This window comes from Kogia breviceps, chromosome 3, assembly GCF_026419965.1.
Source record: "Kogia breviceps isolate mKogBre1 chromosome 3, mKogBre1 haplotype 1, whole genome shotgun sequence".
Classification (NCBI taxonomy): Eukaryota; Metazoa; Chordata; class Mammalia; order Artiodactyla; family Physeteridae; genus Kogia; species Kogia breviceps.
In genome coordinates, this window is record NC_081312.1 from 31,256,486 (window position 1) to 31,279,312 (window position 22,827).

General features: G+C 39.9%; 1 protein-coding gene across 7 annotated transcripts in view; it reads right to left on the bottom strand.

Moving 5' to 3' along the window:
* The window catches only part of PCNX1 (pecanex 1), a 173,033-nt gene extending 151,005 nt beyond the window's left edge, over positions 1–22,028 (bottom strand). For 5 of the 7 annotated variants that reach the window (XM_059055752.2, XM_059055751.2, XM_059055750.2 and 2 more), the window contains exon 1: positions 21,408–21,907. In XM_059055752.2, the coding sequence (XP_058911735.1) occupies positions 21,408–21,560 (153 nt within the window). In that variant the 5' untranslated portion in view covers positions 21,561–21,907. Of the gene's footprint in view, positions 1–937; positions 1,007–8,636; positions 8,669–21,407 lie in introns of those variants that run through there. The other 2 variants (XM_067028238.1, XM_067028239.1) reach the window with 2 other exon arrangements.
* Positions 22,029–22,827: the final 799 nt, after the last annotated feature.

Below are 22,827 nucleotides of genomic sequence, written 5' to 3' on the forward strand. Positions count from 1 at the left end.
ATTCAAAAATACATATTAACGAGCTGCAAAGAGACCAAAGTAATATAGTACATACAACTCATCACCAATAATATGTGTTAGGAGCTAAAGATAGGCAGGATAGGCATATATAAAACATAAATGAGAAGTCAGCGCACAAATGTGAAAAATAAGGGAGGGAATAAGAGTCCTAAGAAATAAAAGCAAGGATGTATACTGATGGACTAAAGTTATCTCCTATACTTTATAGGAATTTTCCTATACTTTTAATTTTCCCAAAAAGGAAAGAAAAGGCTTTTAGACAATCTGAATCTGTAAATTTTGGTGAAAGTCAATATCTTTACGGTTAAAATGTTCTATAAAATATATTTAGATATACTATATTTCTACCCTATTTCATAAAACAATTTTGTTCAATTCATTTACATTTACATACCTTTAGCAACAGAGCTTTCTTCATCACAGAAGCCATCATGAGTTATTTAACATAGGCTTACATAGCACATCATCATCATTTTGGTATATATGTCATTTAAGTTACAAGACTTTTAAAAAGTACATGATGCTGTTACTGGAAATTCTGTTTATAACAAATATCCATTTGCATTTCATTAGGACAACTGTTCTTTTTCCATTCACATCATAAATGCATATGCCTATCTCCATAACTGAGTAACATATTGTTTTATCTTTAGTTATTATGACATTCAATACTTGCAAATTATTAAGCTATAACCCTAGTAATAGTTACTATACCTATTGATATGTTAAAATTTTTAGGACTTTAACAAAAAAAAAACATGTTGAAAACACAAAAAAGCAACTGGGTGAAAAAAGTAACAGCAAGCAGCAGGTAATACAAAAGACTTTGTAACGACTCAGATAATATGGTAATTCTTTCTTTGCTGAGGGATAATTGTTGGGGAGTCAGGGTGAATCTATCCTTATACAGGCATACCTCTGCGATATCGTGGGTGTGGATCCAGACCACTGCAATAAAGCGAGTCACGTATATTTTTGCTAAAAATACTACATCATCTGAGCCTTCAGTGAATCATACTCTTTTGCTGGTAGAGGGTTTTGCCTCCATGCTGATGGCTGCTGACTGATCAGGGTCGTGGATGCTGAAGGCTGGGGTGGGCGTGGCCATTTCTTAAAATAAGACAGCAATGAAGGTTGCCACATCAACTGAATCTTTCTCTCACGGATGATTTCTCTGTAGCATGCAACACTGTTTGATAGCATTTTATCCACACTCGAACATCTTTCAAAATTAAAGTCAATCCTCTCAAACCCTACCACTGCTTTATCAACTAAGTTTTTGTAATATTCTAAATCCTTTGTCATTTCAACAACGTTCACAGCATCTTCACCAGGACTAGTTTCCATCTCAACAAGTCACTTTCTTTCCTCATCCATTAAGAAGCAACTCCTAAAAAAAAAAAAAACAAAACAGAAGCAACTCCTCATCTGTTAAAATTTTATCATGAAGGACTTCCCTGGCAGTCCAGTGGTTAAGATTCCATGTTTCCACTGCAGGGGGCGTGGGGTTCGATCCCTGGTTGGGGAACTAAGATCCCACGTGCAGCGTGGTGTGGCCAAAAAAAAAAAAAAAAAAAAAATTTTTTTTATCATGAGATGGCAGCAATTCAGTCACATCTTCAGCTCTACTTCTAATCCTAATTATCTGGTATTTCCACAACAACTGCAGTTACTTCGTCCACTGAAGTCCAGAAACCCTCAAAGTTATCCATGAGGGCTGGAATCAACTTCTTCCAAATTCCTGTTAATGTTCAATATTTTGACCCACTCCCATGAATCACAAATGTTCTTAATGGCATCAAGAATGGTGAATACTTTCCAGAAGGTTTTCAATTTACTTTGCCCAGATCCAGAGAAATCACTATCTATGGCAACTATGGCCTTAAGAAATGTATTTCTTAAATAATGAGACATGAAAGTCGAAATTACTCCTTTAAAAAAAAATATTTATTTACTTACTTATTTATTTGGCTGTGCCGGATCTTAGTTGGGGCACATGGGATCTTCACTGCAGCGTGGGGGATCTTTAGTTGTGGCATGTGGGATCTTTAGTTGCAGCATGCAGGATCTTTAGTTGCGGCATGCAGGACCTTTAGTTGCAACATGTGAACTCTAAACTTCAGCATGTGGGATCTAGTTCCATAACCAGGGATTGAACCCGGGCCCCCTGCATTGGGAGTGCAGAGTCTTAGCCACTGGGTCACCAAGAAGTGCCCCAAATTACTTCTTGATTCATGGGTTACAGAATGGATAGTGTTAGCAAACATCAAAAAACAAAAAAAAGTGGGCTTCCCTGGTGGCGCAGTGGTTGAGGGTCCGCCTGCTGATGCAGGGGACGTGGGTTCGTGCCCCGGTCCAGGAGGATCCCGCATGCCGCGGAGCGGCTGGGCCCGTGAGCCATGGCCGCTGAGCCTGCGCGTCCGGAGCCTGCGCTCCGCAATGGGAGAGGCCGCAGCAGTGAGAGGCCCGCGTACCACAAAAAAAAAAAAAAAAAAAATCTCATTGTACAACTCCATCCGAGCTCTTGAGGGGCCAGGTGCATTGTCAATAAGCAGTAATATTTTGAAAGGAATCTTTTTTTCTCAGTAGTAGGTATCAAGAGTGAGATCTACTGTTGAGACATAAAATATACAGTAAACCATGTTATAAATGGATGAGCTGTCACCCAGGCTTTGCTTTTCCAATAGAGTACAGGCAGAGTAGATTTAGCATAATTCTTAAGGGCCCTAGAATTTTTGGAATGGTAAATGAGCATTGGCTTCAACTTAAAAAGTCACCAGCTGCACCAGCCCCTATCGAGAGAATCAGCCTGTCCTTTGAAGCTCTGAAGCCAGGCACTGACTTCTCTCTAGCTATGAAAGTCCTAGCAGGCATCTTCTTCGAATAGAATGCTGTCTCATCTACACTGAAAATCTGTTGTTTAGTGTATCCACCTTAATTAATGATCTTAGCTGGATCTTCTGGATAACCTGCAGTTCCACATTAGCACCTGTTGCAATAATGTTGTGTCTCAGAGAATAAGGAAGCCTGAGGAAACCAAGAGAAGTGGAGAACAGCTGGAGCAGTCAGAAGACACGTTTATCAATTGTTTGCTGGCTTATGTGGACATGGTTTGCGGTGCCCCCAAACAATTACAACAGTAACATCGAGGATCACTGACCATCACAACAAATAATGAAAAAATCTGAAATACTGCGAGAATCACCAAAGTGGGACACAGAGACACAAAGTGAGCTAATGCAGTTGGAAAGATGGTGCCATTAGACTTGATACAGAGCTGCCAAAACCTTCAACTTGTTATTAAAAAAAAAAAAAAAAAAAAAACACAGTATCTGTGAAGCACAATAAAGCAAAGTTCAATAAAATGAGGTTCGCTTGTATTAAAATATATATAGTAATGTGGCAGACTAGAGACAGAATGCTACAAAAGATGGTGAGAAGGAAAAACACTGGAATGTACATTAACAGCAGAGCTTTCCCTCAGTTTCCATAATCATCTTTAGATTACTATTCAGAACAAAAGGAGGGTAAAAATCATCACATAATTCCAAAAGATTCTTCAAGCAATTCCTGTCTACAATTTCTCAAAGATAGCACACTGAAATTCTAGAAATTTTTCAAAAATGAAGGTAACAAAGAGGTATAGAACCTCAAATAGAATATCCGACAATCCAAACTCTATAGATGGAATTAATGACACAAAAATCCTTTCTAAAACAAATTCATGCTTTCCTCTATGTTGAAATGGTTTTCTGATGAGATTAAATTCCCAAGCCATCAAGCAACAGCCAACCTGAAGTATCGTGAAAAAATAACTGATACGGGCTTCCCTGGTGGCGCAGTGGTTGAGAGTCTGCCTGCCGATGCAGGGAACACGGATTCGGGCCCCGGTCTGGGAAGATCGGCTGGGCCCGTGAGCCATGGCCGCTGAGCCTGCGCGTCCGGAGCCTGTGCTCCGCAACGGGAGAGGCCACGACAGTGAGAGGCCCTTGTACCGCAAAAAAACAAACAAACAAACAAAAACTGATATACATCTGGAAATTATAATTGGTTATTAAAACATGTCAGAACAGCAAATAAAAACTGGAAGATAGAGATATTCATGCATCTAAAATAGAGACCAGTACAGATTTATCTTTCAATATTATCCAGATGGTATTAAATAGAGACTGATTCTGTTCTTTACCAAAAAACCCCCCAAATGAAATTATAAGAACATTGAGAGGCACCAATGTTTTGCTTTTAATTTAAAATGTTTTTTTACAATTTTTAAAGGTTACTTTTCATTTAGTTATTACAAACTATTGGCTATATTCCCCATGTTGCAGAATACATCCTTGAGCCTATCTTACACTAAGAGTTTGTACCACCCACTCCCCTACCCTTATATTGCCCTCCCGCCCCACTGGTAACCACTGTATCTGTGAGTCTCCTTCTTTGTTATATTCACTAGTCTGTTGTATTTTTTAGATTCTACATATAAGTGATATCATACAGTGCTTGTCTTTCTCTGTCTAGCTTATTTCACTTAGCATAATGCCCTCTAAATCCATCCATGTTGCTGCAAATGGCAAAATGTCATCCTTTTTTATTGCTAGGTAGTATTCAATTACATATATATGCACCACGGCTGCTTTATCCATTCATCCGTTGGACACTTAGTTTGCTTCCATATCTTGGCAATTGTAAATAATGATGCTATGAACATTGGAGTGCCTATATCTTTTCCAATTAGTGTTTTTGTTTTCTTCAGATATATACCCAGGAGAGGAATTGCTTAGTCATACAGTAGTTCTATTTTTAGTTTTTTGAGAAACCTCAAACTGTGGAAAATACTGTTTTTCCACAGTGGTTGCACCAATTTACATTCCCACCAACAGTGTAGGAGGGTTCCCTTTTCTCCACACCGTCTCCAGCACTTTTTATTTGTGTTCTTTTTGACGACAGCCATCCCGACAGGTATGAGGTGCTATCTCATTGTGGTTTTGATATATAGTTCCCTATGATTAGCAATGTTGAGCATCTTTTCATGTGCCTGTTGGCCACCTGCATTTCCTCTTTGGAAAAATGTCTACTCAGTTCTTCTGCCCATTTTTTAATTAGCTTGGTTTTTTTTTTTGACGTTGAGTTGTATAAGCTGTTAAGCCCTTACCAGTCATATCATTTACAAATATTTTCTCCCATTCAGAAGGTTGTCTTTTTGTTTTTTCGGTGGTTTCCTTTGCTGTGCAAAAGCTATTACGTTTAATTAGGTCCCATTCGTTTATTTTTGATTTTATTTCCTTTACGTTAGGAGACAGATCCAAAAAAATACTGCGGCGATTTATGTCAGAGTATTCTGCCAATGTCTTTCCTCTAGGAGTTTTATAGTATCCAGTCTTACATTTAGGTCTTTAATCCATTTTGAGTTGTATATGGTGTTAGAGAATGTTCTAATTTCATTCTTTTACATGTAGCTGTCCAGTTTTGCCAGCACCACTTGGAAGAGACTGTCTTTTCTCCCTAGTATATTGTTGCCCCCTTGGTCGTAGATTAATTGACCGTAAGTGTATGGACTTACTTCTGGGCTCTCTATCCTGTTCCATTGATCTGTGTGTCTGTTTCTGGAGAGGCACCAATGTTTTGGTTTACATGTTTTTCTGAGTAAACCTAACCATCCTGGAAAGAGAATAGGATATCCTATACTAAGAACTATCTTGATTCATATCATAAATTAGTAACTTGACATTTTGCTGTATGAATCACCCTTTTAATGGTTTAATCAGTCTAAATAAATCCCTGAGTAAACTGATAAAAACAATTCATCTAAACGGTAAATATGAGGACCAGAAGCTATCTCATAAAGTCCAACTTAAATTGCTTGACCTATTTCTTTATTCTATTTGTTTCTGATATATTCTATTGAAACAATTTTTCAGGATTTATAGTAAGTGAAAATAAGAAATCTGTCAATATGACTTTGCAATTCTAAAGAACAGAAGCTAGGTTACCTTTTTACTATACCTCACAAAACAATAGTTCAAGATATATTCCATGAGATTATTTTATAGGCAAATATATGTAAAATAATGGGACTCTTCTTGCACTTATTAGCTATACTCCTATAAAAGCAGTGTACTATACAAGCACAAAATAAGTAACAGTTCAAATTTAATGCTTAAAACTCAAAAGAATTTAATTCAATAACAAAAGCATTAAGCCAAAGTAAAACTACAAGGATCAAGTAAAAATAAATATTTTAAAATAAAATATGAATACACACAAAAAATTAGGTTATCAAACATCATTATTTGTGTATTCTTTTATGTTTCACTCAAATAGAACGGAATAAATTGCAAGCTGAGGTCCTAACAAGAATGTAAGTCAGTAAAATTTATAAATTAAAAGTATACTAGCTCTCTTGAGAGTACTAACAAAACCCATACTTCATTTTTGCCCTGAGCTCACTCAGTTGGCTTGAAACAGGATGGTGGTATTGCATGCTATATAATCCACTTCTTGCTTTAAAAGTAAATGCTAAAATAGGGAATGCATCACACACTAGACTTTAGGTGAGATAAATATGAACGCTGCCTACCAGAAAAAAATAATGAAGGAGAGTATAGCTTATCTTACTACCACCATTTCCTCAGTTTCCATAATGGCAACTCTGACACACTTAAATCAATAAATAAGAGTTTTATTCATTCATTCAACATATATTTATTGAACACCTATTAAGCCCCAGATATTCTTCTAGGGAATGTAAACACTGCAATAAATAGGATCCTTTCTCTCCTTGAGCACCTTAAGGAGAATGACTATTGTTTTACCAAGTGCCAGGTACTTTAAATAGATTGCCTCACAACAATCCTTTGAAGAAAGTGCTATTATTATTTCTATCTTACAGATAAGAATGAAGTCATTGCCTGCAGCCGGTAAGTAGCAGAAACAGGATTTACATCCAGTCTGACTCTAGTGGTTAAGAATCTGAGCTTTTATCCACTACACTAGACAGTCTCCCTCCAAGGCAGTGTTTCTCAACTTTTTTAAAAAATTATTGCTCTCCTAAGGAGTCTTTTTAGGTACTTTTTCCCTAATTACTCCCTGTGAAATAATAAAAAATACATATATTGGCTTCTGTCCCTGGTTCTTGATACAGAGCTCCTAAAACCCTTGCAATTTCCTAAACGATAAGAGCGCAAGGAGCATCTTTTGTTCTAACATTGGTCTTTGGCTCTGGTTCCTGTCACCCAAATCCCTTGTAAGTTCCTGGGTGACGGGAATGCCTTTTGTTCTAATGAGGTGACTCTGGGTGGGCTCCTGGATGGGGGCTGCTCACCAAAAAGACCAAGCCATGATTGGAAGCTTGGGATTTTCAGCCTCATCTCTCATTCTCCATAGGGGAGAGGGGCTGGAAATGGAGTTAATAATTGATCATGCCTATGTGACGAAACCTCCATAAAATCCCAATAGTATGACGTTCTGAGAGTTTCCAGGTTGGTGAACACAGGGAGGTGCTGGAGGGCGGCACACCCACAGAGGGCATGAAAGCTTGGTGCTCTTTCCCGCATATACTGCTCTATGCATCCCTTCCAGCTGAAGGTGCACTTGTATCTTTTGTCATAGCCTTTTATAATAAACTGATAAACTGTAAGTACACTGTTTTCCTGAGTTCTGTAAACCTCTCTAGGAAATCAATCAAACCTCAGGATGGGTCACCGGAGCCAGTGATTTACAGTCAGTCGGTCAGAAGCACAAGGAACAACCTGGACTTTGGACTGGCATCTTAATTGCGGGGAAGAGGAGCAGTCTTGTGTGACTGAGAACTTAACCTGTGGGATTTGACGCTGTCTCCAGGTGGACAGCATCAGAATTGAATTAAACTGTAGGACTCCCAGCCAGTGTCTCAGAGAATTGCTTGGTGTGGGAAAAACCCCACACATCTGGTGTCAGAAGTGCTGTGAGTATAGCAGTGTGAGAGTAAAGGAGAAACACACAGAAGTGCAGGTTTTCTAAACACTGCCCCTCATGAAAGTTTACCACCACAGGCACACTGTATATCTATGTGTACTGTGTGCACATCTGTACTTTGTACACAAAAATATTTGACCACCACCACCCAACCCAAGAACTAATTTTCGCCCCCTTGAGGACAACAACATACCCACTGAGAATGAATGCTCTAGAGCCAAGTTTCGCAGCCTCAGGACTGTTGACATTTTGAGCCAGATAATCTTATATGTTGCTGGGGGCTGTCCTATGCAATATAGGATGTTTAGCACCTTCCCTGGCCTCTACCCACTAGAAACCAATAGCACCGCTGTGCCAAAGTTAGGTTAGAATTTCCCGAAAAGTTCCAGTTCTTGAAACAATTGCTTCTCTTGCTGCTATTTACCTATTCATAAGGACTACAGTTCCAGGTTTTGTTCATAAAAGACTGGAATGGACAGGATATAAACAGACTGCAAGTGTTGCATCTCTGTAGCTGAAGTGAAGGTGCACATGTAATAGTAGTAGCAACGGCAAGAAGAAATAGTATTTTATATAAACACAGCAAGGAAAGAGGGCTGTGTAAGACCAATTAGTAAAAGGATATTAAATTTTAGTAAAATCCATTTATAATACAGGCATACCTTGGAGATATTGCAGGTTTGCTTCCAGACCACTGCAATAAAGTGAAGAGCACAGTAAACAAGTCACACAAAATTTTTTGGTTTCCCAGTGCATGCATATATATATATATATATATATATATATATATTTACACTATACTGTAGTCTATTAAGTGTGCAATAGCATTATGTCTAGAAAAAAATGTACTTTTTACCTTATTTTCTTTTGTACTTTTTACCTTATGTATTTTTACCTTAATGTAAAAATACTTTATTGCTAAAAAATGCTAACCATCATCTAAGCCTTCAGCAAGTCAGAATTTTCTTGCAATAGTAAACAAAGATCACTCATCACCATAACAAATTTGATAATAATGAAAATTTTGAAATATTGTGAGAATTACCAAAATGTGACACAGAGACACAAAGAGAACAGTGCTGTTGGGAAAACGGCACCAAAAGACTTGCTCAATGCAGGGTTACCACAAACCTTCAACATGTTAAAAAATGCAGTACCTGTGAAGCATAATAAAGCGAAGCACAGTAAAATGAGGTATGCCTGTACATACCATAGAACAAGGCTAACTAACCTCTCCCTCCAAAATGATGAGAGAGACAAATTATCTCACTTTAACTATATGTGAGAACCATAACTAAATCCCTGGGAGATTTATAATCGGCTTCCACTGTATTCATAGAATATGCTAGTTGAGAAGGGGAGCCAAGATTAAAGATATAATTAGATGGTGATTTCAAGGCCAGCTCTGAGAGTTCTAGATTCAGAATACATATTGAAAAAGATCCAGGGACACTTAGTTCATCCCAATCAATCATAAGTAGGCTTTCAGAAACAGATTAATCAGAAAAGCATCTTGCAAGACTGTGGAGGAACATGGTGGAGGGTGACCGTGATGGTCCTCTGGAGGCCAGAGAGAAAAACGGCAGAGGCAATCTACATAACCCTGAACCAGTGGTTTAACTTCTAGGAGCCTCTGTTTCCTCATCAGAAAAATAGGGATAAAAACAGTATCTTCATTTCACAGGGCTACAATGAGTATTAAGTGAGAAAACTTGAAAGGAGATAGTGCATGGGCATATAATAGCACAAGAACTATCTGATGTTGTTAATAATGCTTGAGCAATGTAGTGACAGATCTGAGATAAGTAAACAAAAAGACCTCTGAGTAGAAATGGTTCAGAGAAAACAAAGATTAACTACAAAAAAGATGACATAGGTAAGACTTGTAAGACCTCAGAGTACACAGAGGTAAACGTTAGTCTGATAGTGAACCACCAGAAGTCACGGGAAAATGGAGAAATACTTACATAACATAGTAAAGAAAAAAGACTCTATATTCCAAAAAAAACTTAGTATGCTCAATGGTAAAACACTAAAATTCCCATTAAAGAAGGGTACGAGTCAAGGCTGTTCATATTTTCAACATTATTTATTACATCAATAGATACGTAAAGCACCATACCAAGCAATTACACAAGAGAAAAGAGTATAAATATTGGGAAGAAGTTAATATTATTATTTACAAATATAACTGCATATCTGAAAATCCTTTTAAAATAAACAGAAAAATTATTAGAAAGAATAACCTAATTCTACAGTGTCTGGCTGCAAATTTAATAAATTGAAATCAATAGATTTAGATGGGATCTTGGAATAAAAAAAAAGGACATTAGTTAAAAAAAGAAAGAAATCTGTACAAAGTACAGATTATAAGTTAATAATGGTGTATTCATATTGGTTCATTGCTTGTGACAAATGTGCCACAGTAAACTAAGATGTTAACAACAGGAGAAACTGGGTGCAGGATATATAGGATCTCTCTGAACTATGTTTGCAATTTTTCTATACATCTAGAACTATTCTAAAATAAGTTTTTTTTAAAAAATCATGACTTTTCTTACATAATAAGCAATAATCAGTTAGAAAGAATTGGTTGCATTTACAGTAGTGTCAGAAACTAAAATCTAAGATAATAATCCTAAGGGGAAATGTGCATGGTTAACATAAAGAAAACTTCTTTAAAAAAAAATCTACTGAGGGACATAAAAGAAATGAAGAGTTCACCTTAACTCAATATTATAAAGACATCAAACTTCCCTCCCTAAAGTAATTCAAAATTCAATACTCTTCAGTAAAAAATTCAGCAACATCCCTGGGAAATGTAACAAAATGGAGGAATAAACATGCAAGAATAGCCAAAGAAATAAAAAGAAGAAATAACAAGGTAAGACTACTACTAAGAAAGAAAAATACATAAAACTAGGATTACTAAAAAAAGTATGGTATTGGGCTTCACTGGCGGCGCAGTGCTTAAGAATCCACCTGCCAATGCAGGGGACATGGGTTCAAGGGGACATAGGATCGTCCCTGGTCCGCTACGATCCCACATGCCACGGAGCAGCTAAGCCCGTGCACCACAACTACTGAGCCTGTGCTCTAGAGCCCGTGAGCCACAACAGATGAAGCCTGCAAGTGTAGAGCCCGTGCTCCACAACAAGAGAAGCCACCGCAATGAGAAGCCGGTGCACCGCAATGAGAAGCCAGCGCACCACAAGGAAGAGTAGCCCCCGCTCGCTGCAACTAGAGAAAGCCCGCGCACAGTAACAAAGACCCAACTCAGCCAAAAATAAATAAAAGAAAATAAATTTATTTTTTTAAAAAGTATGGTATTCAGGTAAGAAAAGACATATTGATAAAACAAAATGCAAATACCCCCATGGAAACTTAGATTAGAAAGGTGGCATTTAAACCACTGAGAAAAAGACAGGATTGTTTAATAATTAGGTTGATTGGAACAACTGCTTATCAAAAAAAAATTTTTTTAACTAGACACTCATATATTGCTTGCAGCAAAATAAATTCCAAATTGGATGAACTATAAAAACTATTAGATGTTTGCAATTAGATTACAGAGGACTAACATATAATTAATCCTTAATAACCTAGTAGAAAATGGATAAAAGCACATGAAGTATTACAGAAAAGTAGGAAAAAAAAATGACCCTGAAGCTTATGAAAAGCAGCTCAATCCCACTCAAAGTAGGACAAATGCCAATTAAAACCACTCTAAGATACTATTTCTCACCTATGAAAATTGCAAAACTATGTGAGGCTGTGGCACGCAGGAGCAATAAAAGGCACTCTGATACACTGCTTGTGGGCATGCAAATTAAGTGATACAATCCCTCTGGAGGGCAAATTGGCACTATCTTTCAAAACTACAAAAGCATTTACCCTTTTGACCAACCAATCCCATTTCTAGGAATTTATCTTAATATTATATCTAGACACATGTGAGATGACATCTGTATGATTATTTACTGCAGCATGGTTTGTATTAGCAAAAGGCTGTAAACAAATTAAATATCTATCAGCAGGTAACATGATAAATAATATATCCATGCAATGCATTACTATGGAACTATTAAAAACAAAAAACCTAAACCCAACAAAAGTCCAGGACCAGACAGCTTCACTGGTGAATTCTACCATTTAAAAACCTAGTACCAATCCTTCTCAAAGTCTTCCCAAAAACACAAGACAAAGGAACACTTACAAACTCACTTGATGAGGCCAGCAATACCCTGATACCAAAACCAGATACCACATGAAAAGAAAATTACAGGCCAATAACGCTGATGAATAGATGTAAAAATCCTCAACAAATCAAAGCCACAATGAGATATCACCTCACACCTGTAAAAATGGCTAATATCAAAAAGACAATAAAGAGCAAGTGTTAACAAGGATGTGGAGAAAAAAGGGAACCCTTGTGCACTGTTGATGAGAACATAAACTGGTACAGCCACTATAGAAAACAGTACAGAAGTGCCTCAAAAAATTAAAAATAGAATCACCATATAATCCAGCAATTCCACTTCTGCATATTTATCTGAAGGAAACTAAAATATTAACTCAAAAAGATATATGCATTCCCATGTTCACTGCAGCATTATTTACAATAGCCAAGACATGGAAGCAACCTAAATGTGCATCAATGCATGAATGAATAAAGAAAATGTGATGTGTGTATATATATATAATGAATACTAGTCAGCCATAAAAAAGGAAATCTTGCCATTTGCAACAACATGGATAGACCTTGTTTGGCATTATGCTAAGTACAAAAAACCAGAAAGAGAAAGACAAATACTGTATGATCTCATATGTGGGGTCTAAAAACAAAGCAGGGCTTCCCTGGTGGCGCAGTGGTTGAAAGAGAGTCTGCCTGCCGATGCAGGGGACACGGGTTCAAGCCCTGGTCTGGGAAGACCCCACATGCCGCAGAGCAACTGGGCCCGTGAGTCACAACTACTGAGCCTGTGCATCTGGAGCCTGTTCTCCGCAACGAGAGGCCACAATAGTGAGAGGCCCACACATCACGATGAAGAGTGGCCCCCGCTTGCCGCAACTGGAGAAAGCCCTCACACAGAAACGAGGACCCAACACAGCCAAAAATAAATAAATTAATTTTTAAAATATATATTAAAAAAATAAAATAAAAACAAAGCAAAACAAAATGCAGACCATAAATACTGTATAAACCACAGACTGGTGGTTGCCAGAGGTGGGGGTAGGGGGTGGGTGAAATGGGTGAACGGGGTCAAAACGTACAAACTTGCCGTTATAAAATAATATATCATGAGGATGTAATGTACAGGTGATTACAGTTAATACTACTGTATCATATATTTGAAAGTTCCTAGGAGAATAAATCATAAGTTCTCATCACAAGAAAAAAACTTCCTAACTATGTATGGTAAAAGATGTTAACCAGATTTACTGTGGTGATCATTTCACAACATATACAAATATTCAAGCATTATGTTGTATACCTGAAATAAATATAATGCTACATATGAAGTCTATCTCAATTTAAATAAAACACTGAGGAAGCCCATTTGGTACTGATGCACAGGTGTTTAAGATATATTAAATGGTGGAAAGCAGCCGCATGGCACAGGGAGGTCACCTGGAGAGGTGGGATAGGGAGGATGGGAGGGAGACGCAAGAGGGAGGAGATATGGGGATATATGTATATGTATAGCTGATTCACTCTGTTATAAAGCAGAAACTAACACACCATTGTAAAGCAATTATACTCCAATAAAGATGTTAAAAAAAAAGACGTATTAAATGGAGGGAAAATATATAGAATGCAGTGGTGGGGGACTTCCCTGGTGGCGCAGTGGTTAAGAATCCGCCTGCCAATGCAGGGACAGGGGTTTGAGCTCTGGGCTGCGAAGATCCCACATGCCGCGGAGCAACTAAGCCTGTGCGCCACAACTACTGAGCCTACGCTCTAGAGCCTGCGAGCCACAACTACTGAGCCCACGTGCCACAACTACTGAAGCCTGTGTGCCTAGAGCCCGTGCTCCGCAACAAGAGAAGCCACCGCAATGAGAAGCCAGCGCACCACAATGAAGAGTAGCCCCTGCTCACCGCAACTACAGAAAAGCCCGAGCGCAGCAACAAAGACCCAACGCAGCCATAAATAAATAAATAAATAAATTTATATTAAAAAGAATGCAGCGGTGGGAGGCGGAGACAGACATTTGAATTTGCGTCTGTAAGCTGCGGTGGGATTCACAAGAAACTATTCACAGTGGTTTCTTATGGGAGGTAGTGCAGGTGGAAATTGGCAACGTGGTGGCAGATACAAAAGAGGGACTTTTCACCACCTTTTAGTTTCTTTTTTATTTAACCACGCAAATTTATTACAAAATTTAAAAATTATTAGATGAAAACATGAATTTTTTTACAAGTTTTTAACAGGGAAGGTCTTTGTCACAGGAAGAAAAGTAGCAAATGCAACCACTAAAAATGTTAAATGTATAGGCTCAAAAACCTCAATCATACAGTTAAAAGACAAATTAGGGGAAATTTTTAACACATAACAAAGAGCTAATTTTTAAACATACAAGGGGCTCTCAAAAATCACTTAGAAAGAACATGACTTTCAAAAAAGGATAAAGGATACAACAGGCAGCTAAAAGAAAAAAGATAAATGTCTACTAAGCCTATGAAAAGATACTCAAAGAACCTATTAATGAAAAAACAAAAATTAAAACAAGATGCCAGTTTACACTATCACATCAGAAAGACTCATAATAACCAATGTTGGTGAAAACAAAGGGTAACAGGTCCTTTCATACGCTAGTGAGAATATAAACTGGTACAACATTTTCTGAGGTATAATTTGACATTCAATTTTAAATGTACATAATTTGATCCAGCAATTTTTCTAGCAACTTACGCTGTGAACTTCCAGGTGTAAAATCTTATATATACAAATGTGCACCACACTATTGCCATAGCATTGTTTGCTTTTATTTTGGATCCTTACTTTGGATTATATGTACTTTTATTTTGGATTATATATACTTGAGTACCACATGGAACAATTTCTACAACTAGTAATATTTTCATGATAAAAAACCTAACAATGGCTTTTTAACTGCAGGGTGAAATGCTCAAGGATTATACTATACTGGGTAAAAAGCACTATATAAGCGTTACTATTAACAGTACCATAAAAGCCCCCTATTACAGTCAGAGTCAAAGTTATTCAGTAGTTTATTCACTGCTGAAAAAAGGAGATGAGTTAAACCAGCAACCTAAGAAGGAAACAATAGGTATTTTCAGACAGTCACAAATAATAGACTAAAACTCCCAGGTAGTGACTGTTAGCATGAGGTGTTCACCAGCAATCACCTACAGGCTTTTTCTGTTGGCACATCTAGGGGGAGTGGCTTTTCAAAATACACTTGCCTGGAATCTCCCCCAGATACTGATTTATTGGAGTAAAGCAAAATAGGAATGCAGGCAAATTAATTCCCAGTTATTAGATGGTAGGCTTTTTTTTTTTTTTTTTTTTTAAGAAGAAAGGTAATGGCAGCTCTGTCCTATGTTATCGCTTGTGTAGAAGCCTGTGTCATATGGCAGGCCAGCGATCCTCAAGTGGAGTATCATGAGACACTAGTAAGGAATACAAAAAGAATTCCTAATAATCTTCCAAAGCCGCTGAGTAACTTCCTTTAAAAAAAAAAAAGCAGACTCAGGATTATCTCAACATCAGCCTCACTCCAGCCTGTGTTGTGATATGCATCTTGCTACAGAAGGAAAAGGGATGAGCAGTTACTCAGAATGAGCAGAGGAGTGGAGGGCAGGTAGTTTGAAACCATCCAATGGAGAATTCTAATTCTCCTCACCCCACTAGTGAGCAAAAATACATAGTTATAATTAGCTGAAAGCCACCTGCCAATGCCTAGAGCAGTGTGAAGCGCTATGTGGTGCACTGTGTGATTTTAGTTACCTTGACTTTCCGTGTTTTACCTAGATATTGTTTAATAAGAAAGCCAAAATAGATACACAGTGAAAGTTTGCGTACCACTGACATTGCATACTGATGTGAACAAGAACGATGCTATAAACACTTGTCAGTAGTTGTGTAAGATTACCAAATCAAAGGCAAAGCCAACAACGAAAGGGAAATTTGGAACAAAACACTAACCATGTTAGATATCATGTTAAATTTTATAAATTCTAGGAACTATAACTTTGAACAATTAAACAAGGTTTAAGAAAGCATTAACATGTTGGATATAGTACAATAAAATACTTGATAGCAGAGCAAACCATTACACCCAACAACACCTATTCTTTCACTAAACGATCTTTTCCATAGAACAAAGATTCACTTGCCTGGTGGGAAGATTATGGGAAATGATGTTCCAGCACAAATAACAAACTTTATAAAGGTCCCCCACCATAGGCTTACCACAGTGCCCAGCATACAGTCAAGGTTGTGAATGTGTGAATTATCCTCTGCATAAAGCCTTCTAGGAAATAACTGCATCCTCCTTCCAAATCCTGAACACTTTACGACACATAAGGGATTAGTCACAGTCTACCTTGTAATATGGTTGTGCATTTGTCTCATTGCTTCTAATTTATAAATTAGGAAAACAGCATTATAGGAGGAAGCTAAGACACTGGTGTCCATTTTGTGTGAATGAGGTCTAAAGTCTTTTTCTTCTTTAAAAATTATTTTATGTCATACAATTCTTCATATGTAAAATATCTCAATTCAAAAATAGCCTCACATAGGTTAATGGTCAATGCATGGTTTCAAAATCATTCAGAATACTCTCCTCTTTCTCCATCTAAAATGTACCTATCACAGACATAAAACCTCTCACTAATTTTTCTTATAAGACACAATTTGATTAATTGTTATAAATTGTAAAATTCCTGAAAGAATAGAATCCCAGCATGGTAAGGGAAAACAGAAAGAAAGAAAGCCATGTTAAAGATGATGATACTAAATGCAATATAGTATCTTAGGCTGGATCCTGAAACAGAAAAGGGACATTAATGGAAAAACTGGTGAAATCCAAATAATGTCTACAATTTATTACTAGTACTGTAGTGATGATAATTTCTTCATTTTGACAAATGCACCATGGTTATGTAAGATTTTAATATTAGAGGAAGCTGGGCAAAGGGTATATAAGAACTCTCTATACTATTTTTGTAACTTTTCTGTAAACCTAAAATTATTTCAAAATACACATTTTCAAGATGACAACTATGGTGCTTGGATCTGTTTAGTTTATGTCTAGACAACTTTCAGGGAGTGAGGAGGATTAGGAAAACAGCCACATACATGATTCACGTTTCTCAAATTTGTGACTAATATTCCTGCCTATTCTCAGGGCAGTTGGCACTCAGGTTTCTATTTGGTTTGTACAAAGTTCTACAAATAGGACTTTTTTTTCCCCCTTAAAATCTCAAAAGGAAATGGCTTGCTTTCCCCTAGGTTTTCTTTTCTTTCTTATTATAACACAAAGCAACAAAGAGTAGCACCAACGGTACAAGTTATAAAACATGCAACCCCTCAGGTTCTAATGATAAAGGAAGGAAAGGAAGTGTGAACTATTTTACAATTCCAGCAAAGAAAGCATTTAATCAACTTTTTTTTTTTTTTTTTGCGGTACGCGGGCCTCTCTCGTTGCGGAGCACAGGCTCCGGACGCGCAGGCTCAGCGGCCATGGCTCACGGGCCCAGCTCCACGGCATGTGGGATCCTCCCGGACCGGGGCACGAACCCGTATCTCCTGCATCGGCAGGCGGACTCTCAACCACTGCGCCACCAGGGAAGCCCTAATCAACTTTTAAGAGGACAGGCAGAGGAACCAGAGGAATCAGAATCAGTAACTATTTATTCCACCGTGGTTTGGTAAAATTCATCTGTAATGCCAAAGAAGCCAACAGTATAGTAGAATCTACAGAATATTTATTGTAATCTGTGCTTTTCCATACCATTACTCTATGCCATCCTAGTGTTACTACCCCGGTGTCCCAGATGTCCTAGCCCACCTACAAAATAATTCTCTGTCCTCCCCAGCTATGCACAGAGACACAGGAAAACCATTTGATTTAACTCAAATAAAATAACAGGAAAGGCAATCAATCTTCTCTCAAAGAAACATTTCTGCTTGTTTACCAATCACCTAACTGTGAAAATTATCTGAGTGCAGAGAATAGGAAAAATGAAATAAAAGTTGTTTTGTGATATATGTTATATAAACATATATACATGGGATGCAGTAAACATCCTTAGTTTGGACTAAGAAAAGTTTGGATTAAAAAGTACTTTAAGACAAATTCTGCCTGTTATCAAAAACAGAATATTACTGAAATCATTTGTTCAACATTCCGTTGAAAAAGAAATTTACAACCATTAACACTCTTTTGTACAAAGTGTTGAGAAGAGGTGGGAAGACAAGTACTCTCAATCCTGTTGATGAAAATTTAAATTAGTACTGCCTTTCAGGAGGGCAATTTGCCATTTTTTACCATTTTCTCCTTTTCAAAAACTTTTTCCTTGCCTTCTGTTATGGGTTCCTCTCTTCATTTTCCTTTTACCTTTCTTGTCTCCTTTGCTGATTTTTAACTGCTGTTAGGCTTTGGAGTTCTGGCCAAGCCATTTTCCTTTTAATGAAATATACTTTCTCCCCAGATATTCTAGTCTGTGGCTTGGATTGTCCTCTATAATGCCGATAACTTCCAAGTAAACATTTACCAATCTTCTTTGCTAACTGCCCCTAGACTAGGATCAATCCCCTGACTAAAAGCTCAGGGTCATTCTGTACCTACCTTTTCACAACAATTCTAATGCTTGTAATTGTTCATTATCCCCAAGCTAGAACTTGAACTTCCTTGAAGGCAAAAGCTGTTCATTTCTAATCATTCATTTAATATTTGAGTTCTCACTATGTGCTTGGCACTGAACTAGGTCTTGACAACACAGCAGTAAACAAAAAGTCTCTGCCCTCTTAGAGTGTATATTCTAATGGGATAAGAGAGACATTAAGTAATAAATATATACCAATTTGTAACAAGTGCTATTAAATAAAGGAGGGTAGGAGGACTAGGAAGTATTGTAGGAGCTGGGAAGTTGCTATTTTACATTGGTTATCAAGGGAAGCCTCACACATAACTGAAACCTGAAATAAGTGCAGCACATCAAGTCACACATATATTTGGAGGGGAGGAGTCATCCAGAGTGAGAATAGTAAGTGCAAAGGCCCTGAGGCAGGAACACAGTTATTGTGTGGGGAAAATTGTAAGAAGGCAAATGGAGTGGGGGGAGGGTCTGAGCTGAGTGCCATGATCTGACTTATGTTTTAAGGAATCACTCACACATCTTTATGAATAGAGAATAAAGAATGGAAGCACTGACCCTCATTAGAACACTGCAACAACCCAGGAGAAACATAATGATGGCTTGAACCAAGGGAGTGGTGATGATGATTAGCTGGATTCTAGTTAGGTTTCGAAGATAGAACCCACAAGATTTGTTGATGAACCGGATGTTGAGAGAGGAAGAGAAGAATCGAGGAGAGCTTTTTAAAGGTTTAGGAAGAACAGAGTTGCCAGTAACGTAAACAAGAAAGTCAGAGAAGCAATTTTATTTTCCCAGAATCCAGCAAATTGCCCAGCAGACAGCAGACATTCAAATATTTTTTTGTGAATTAAATTTAACTGGATAAACTCCCAAAATGAAGCAGTGGACTCAGTGCTTTCCATTTGCTCTAATAACGCCTTAATAACACCAGAGTCTTAGGCGAGAACCAGCTTCAGTTTTAAATTTACAATTCTTCTGGATATAAAAGAAAACTGCTATAAAGAGCTCTGTGACAGCCTGAGGATTCTTACACCCAAAGTAATTAATCTGTTCATTAATTATGTCATACTCCTGGAAGATAGAGAAGTGCAAATAGAACTAACTCCCTGGGCCAGAATTAATGGAAAATTATAACACTTTGTGATAAATTTTCAGAAAGTGACAAGACTGAACAAGTCCCCTAAAGAAATAAGCCATCAGTTACTCAGTATTTTTTTAAAAAACGGCTTTTTTACCTCTAGCAGCAGTCCCTCCCAAACGATTTCAATGAAAAATTAAAAGTTGCTTGAGAATGTGAAATTTAGTACATCTTCCTCCACTTTTTCTGCCAAGTAGTGTAAATGAGCTTCACTTAGGAAAGAAATGGGTATCCTCACCAGATTTTCTAATCCAGCACCCTTACTACAGCTCCACGAAGAACCACAACGTTAGCAGAAATATATTCAAAGGCATTCTCCTAAAATAAAAAGTTACCAATCTTTCCTCCCTGCTGGTTACTTTAAAATTTTAACTGAAGCTTAAGTATCACCTCTCTTCCACATTAGTCTCCCTAATGCCCCACCCTAACCCAATGTGTTTTACAAAAGAAAATGCGCTCATAACTTTCGGTGAAAATATATCTTAAAAACCTAGATCGTTCGGAGAAACTGATCGTACTTAATTCATCAACAGGCAGTACTTTCCTTTCTTCCTATCAGTACAAGGCCTTGAACCAACCCAAACAAATCTGCTGAAATGCCAGCCAGATTCCCCGTATCTCCCCCGCTCCCTACCCCCAAAGCTGGCCTGGAAATAAAAGCCACTGACCACGGAGCCGAACAGAAAAGAACCACTGGTAAGCAAAAACAGGATTTTGAGAGGCAGGAAGGGCGAGTCAGATTTTCAACCACTACGTCTAAGCGAGTAAGAGCCCGGATTCCCCACAAAATATATTCCACACCGAGCGGCACACATTCTTCCCTGCGGCTCCAAAAGCTCCGCACCCGGTTTAGAGGCGAGGTGGAGGGAGGGTACTCCCCGGAGAGGAGGAGCGAGAACTGCCTCGCGGGCAGGGAGTGCCCCAGGGGTGTCCGGCGCCCGAGGAACGGAGCGCAGATAAGCATGCGCGCCAGGGACGGATGCGGCTGCCCTTGGGAGCAGAACGCTCGGCGCCCACCACCAGACGCGGAGGCAGGGAGCCCCACTCGGGCTTCACCCACCCGGGTAGAAAGGCTGGAGAGGGCAGGATCAGGACCCCCGAAGAAGGGGCCTAGGAAGCTACTACTTCCCAGAAAAAGGGCTGGGCACCCGGGGGTGGGAGGTGGAGGCTGCTGCTGATTCGCTTCTCCTGTCATCACTGAAATAGGGGAAGCCCTCCAGGGAGAGAACAGTGGGGAGTACGGATGGGGGAGGGGAGCATCAGAGCGAGGGGGGCGGCGGGCCCCTAGGGGACCGGGGCGCGGGATGGTGGGGCGCGCGCACCGGGAAGGGTAAGAGGGCGCACCCCCGGCCCGGAGCCAGGGAGGCGCGACCGCCCGCCGGACTCGGGAACCCGGCCCGCCAGAAGGGTATGGAGCCGCCCTCCTCCCCGCCCCCACACTCACCATGTAGAGGGTGAAGGGCAGGCCGAGCAGAAAGAGCCACAGGTAGAGGTGCAGCGCATTCACGAAGGTGGCCTGGTGCGGGTCGTAGTACCAGCCCCCGCTGAGCGCGGCCCACACCCCCTGCCGGAGGATCTGCAGCGTCTGCGACCCCATCCCCACCCGGCGCCGCCGCCGCCGCCGTCGCCGTCCCCGCCCCGGCCCCAGCTCTGCCTTGGTCGCCGGAGCCCGCAGCTGACCAATCTATCCCCCTCCGGAGCTCCGGGAGAGCCGGCCGGCGCTTCTGCGGTCGCTGGGGTTGCTGCAGGAGGAGGAGGAGATCGAGGAGGAGGAGGAGGCGAGCGGTGGGGCGGAGGAGAGCAGAGAAGAGGTGGGGACCGGCCTTCGGAGCGCCGCCGCCATCTTGTTTCCTAACACCCGGAGCTGGAGCCAGGGCCCCGCCGCCCGCGGCCCGCCAGCGCCGCTGCCGCCGCCGCGACCCCCGCAGGCCGGCAGCCCAGAGCCTGGCGGAGAAGGAGGCCCGGCGCCCGGGAGGCACCGGGAGCAAGCCGCGCCCCCTCCAGCTCCTCCTCTCCTCTCCTCTCCCTCCGCCCCTTGATCCGGCTCCGGGCGGGTGCGCGCAGCGCCTCCGCAGCCGCGGGCGCCTCCAGGTGGCGCCCGGGGGAAGCGCGAGCGGACGCGGGCCCGGGCCCGGGGGCGGGGCTGCCGAGGGGATAGCGATTCGAGGCTGTGGGAGACCCCACTGCGTTCCCGGTACCCGAACCTGGCAAGTTCCTTCACTAGTCCGGAAACCGGGTCTTCCACCCCCCGAAACCTTGTGAGCATCCTGGCTGACGAATTACGATATTTATTAAAGGCCTAGGAACAATGAGGCTCATATCTGAGATTCTCCTTGAAGGCCGGAAAGAGTTAGGTACAGCTGGTGACGGTTGAAACTCACAAACGCACCCACTTTGAGCAAGAACTGTGTTGGTCCATAAAGTGAGCTGGAGGCCCTTGACTGACAAAAATAACCACGGCCAGGATTGGACAGATTTACTACTTCCAAAGACAGATAAATTAATAGAAGTTGCAAGAGGTGTAAAGGTATGGGGTGGACAGGTTGATCATTGTACACGGTGATTTTATTTTTTTAACGTGCTGTAACTTGTAGCCATTTTTATTAATGGGCCAATTTAAACAGGGTTGAAAGATTAACTGCGCCTCCACCCAAGTCACAACAGGGTCTCCTACTTTTTATAGCTGTAAAGTCTGGGAATCATTCTTGGCTCTGTGTAATGTTTATATGGCATGTCTGATCTCATTGAATAAAATTTTTTTAAAAAAAGTTTGACGTTTGAGTTTATGATAGCAATAAATGTACTCTCTATTCCTGGATTAAAGTTGCTATAATTAATGAGAAAAGCAAGAGAGCCAAAAGAAA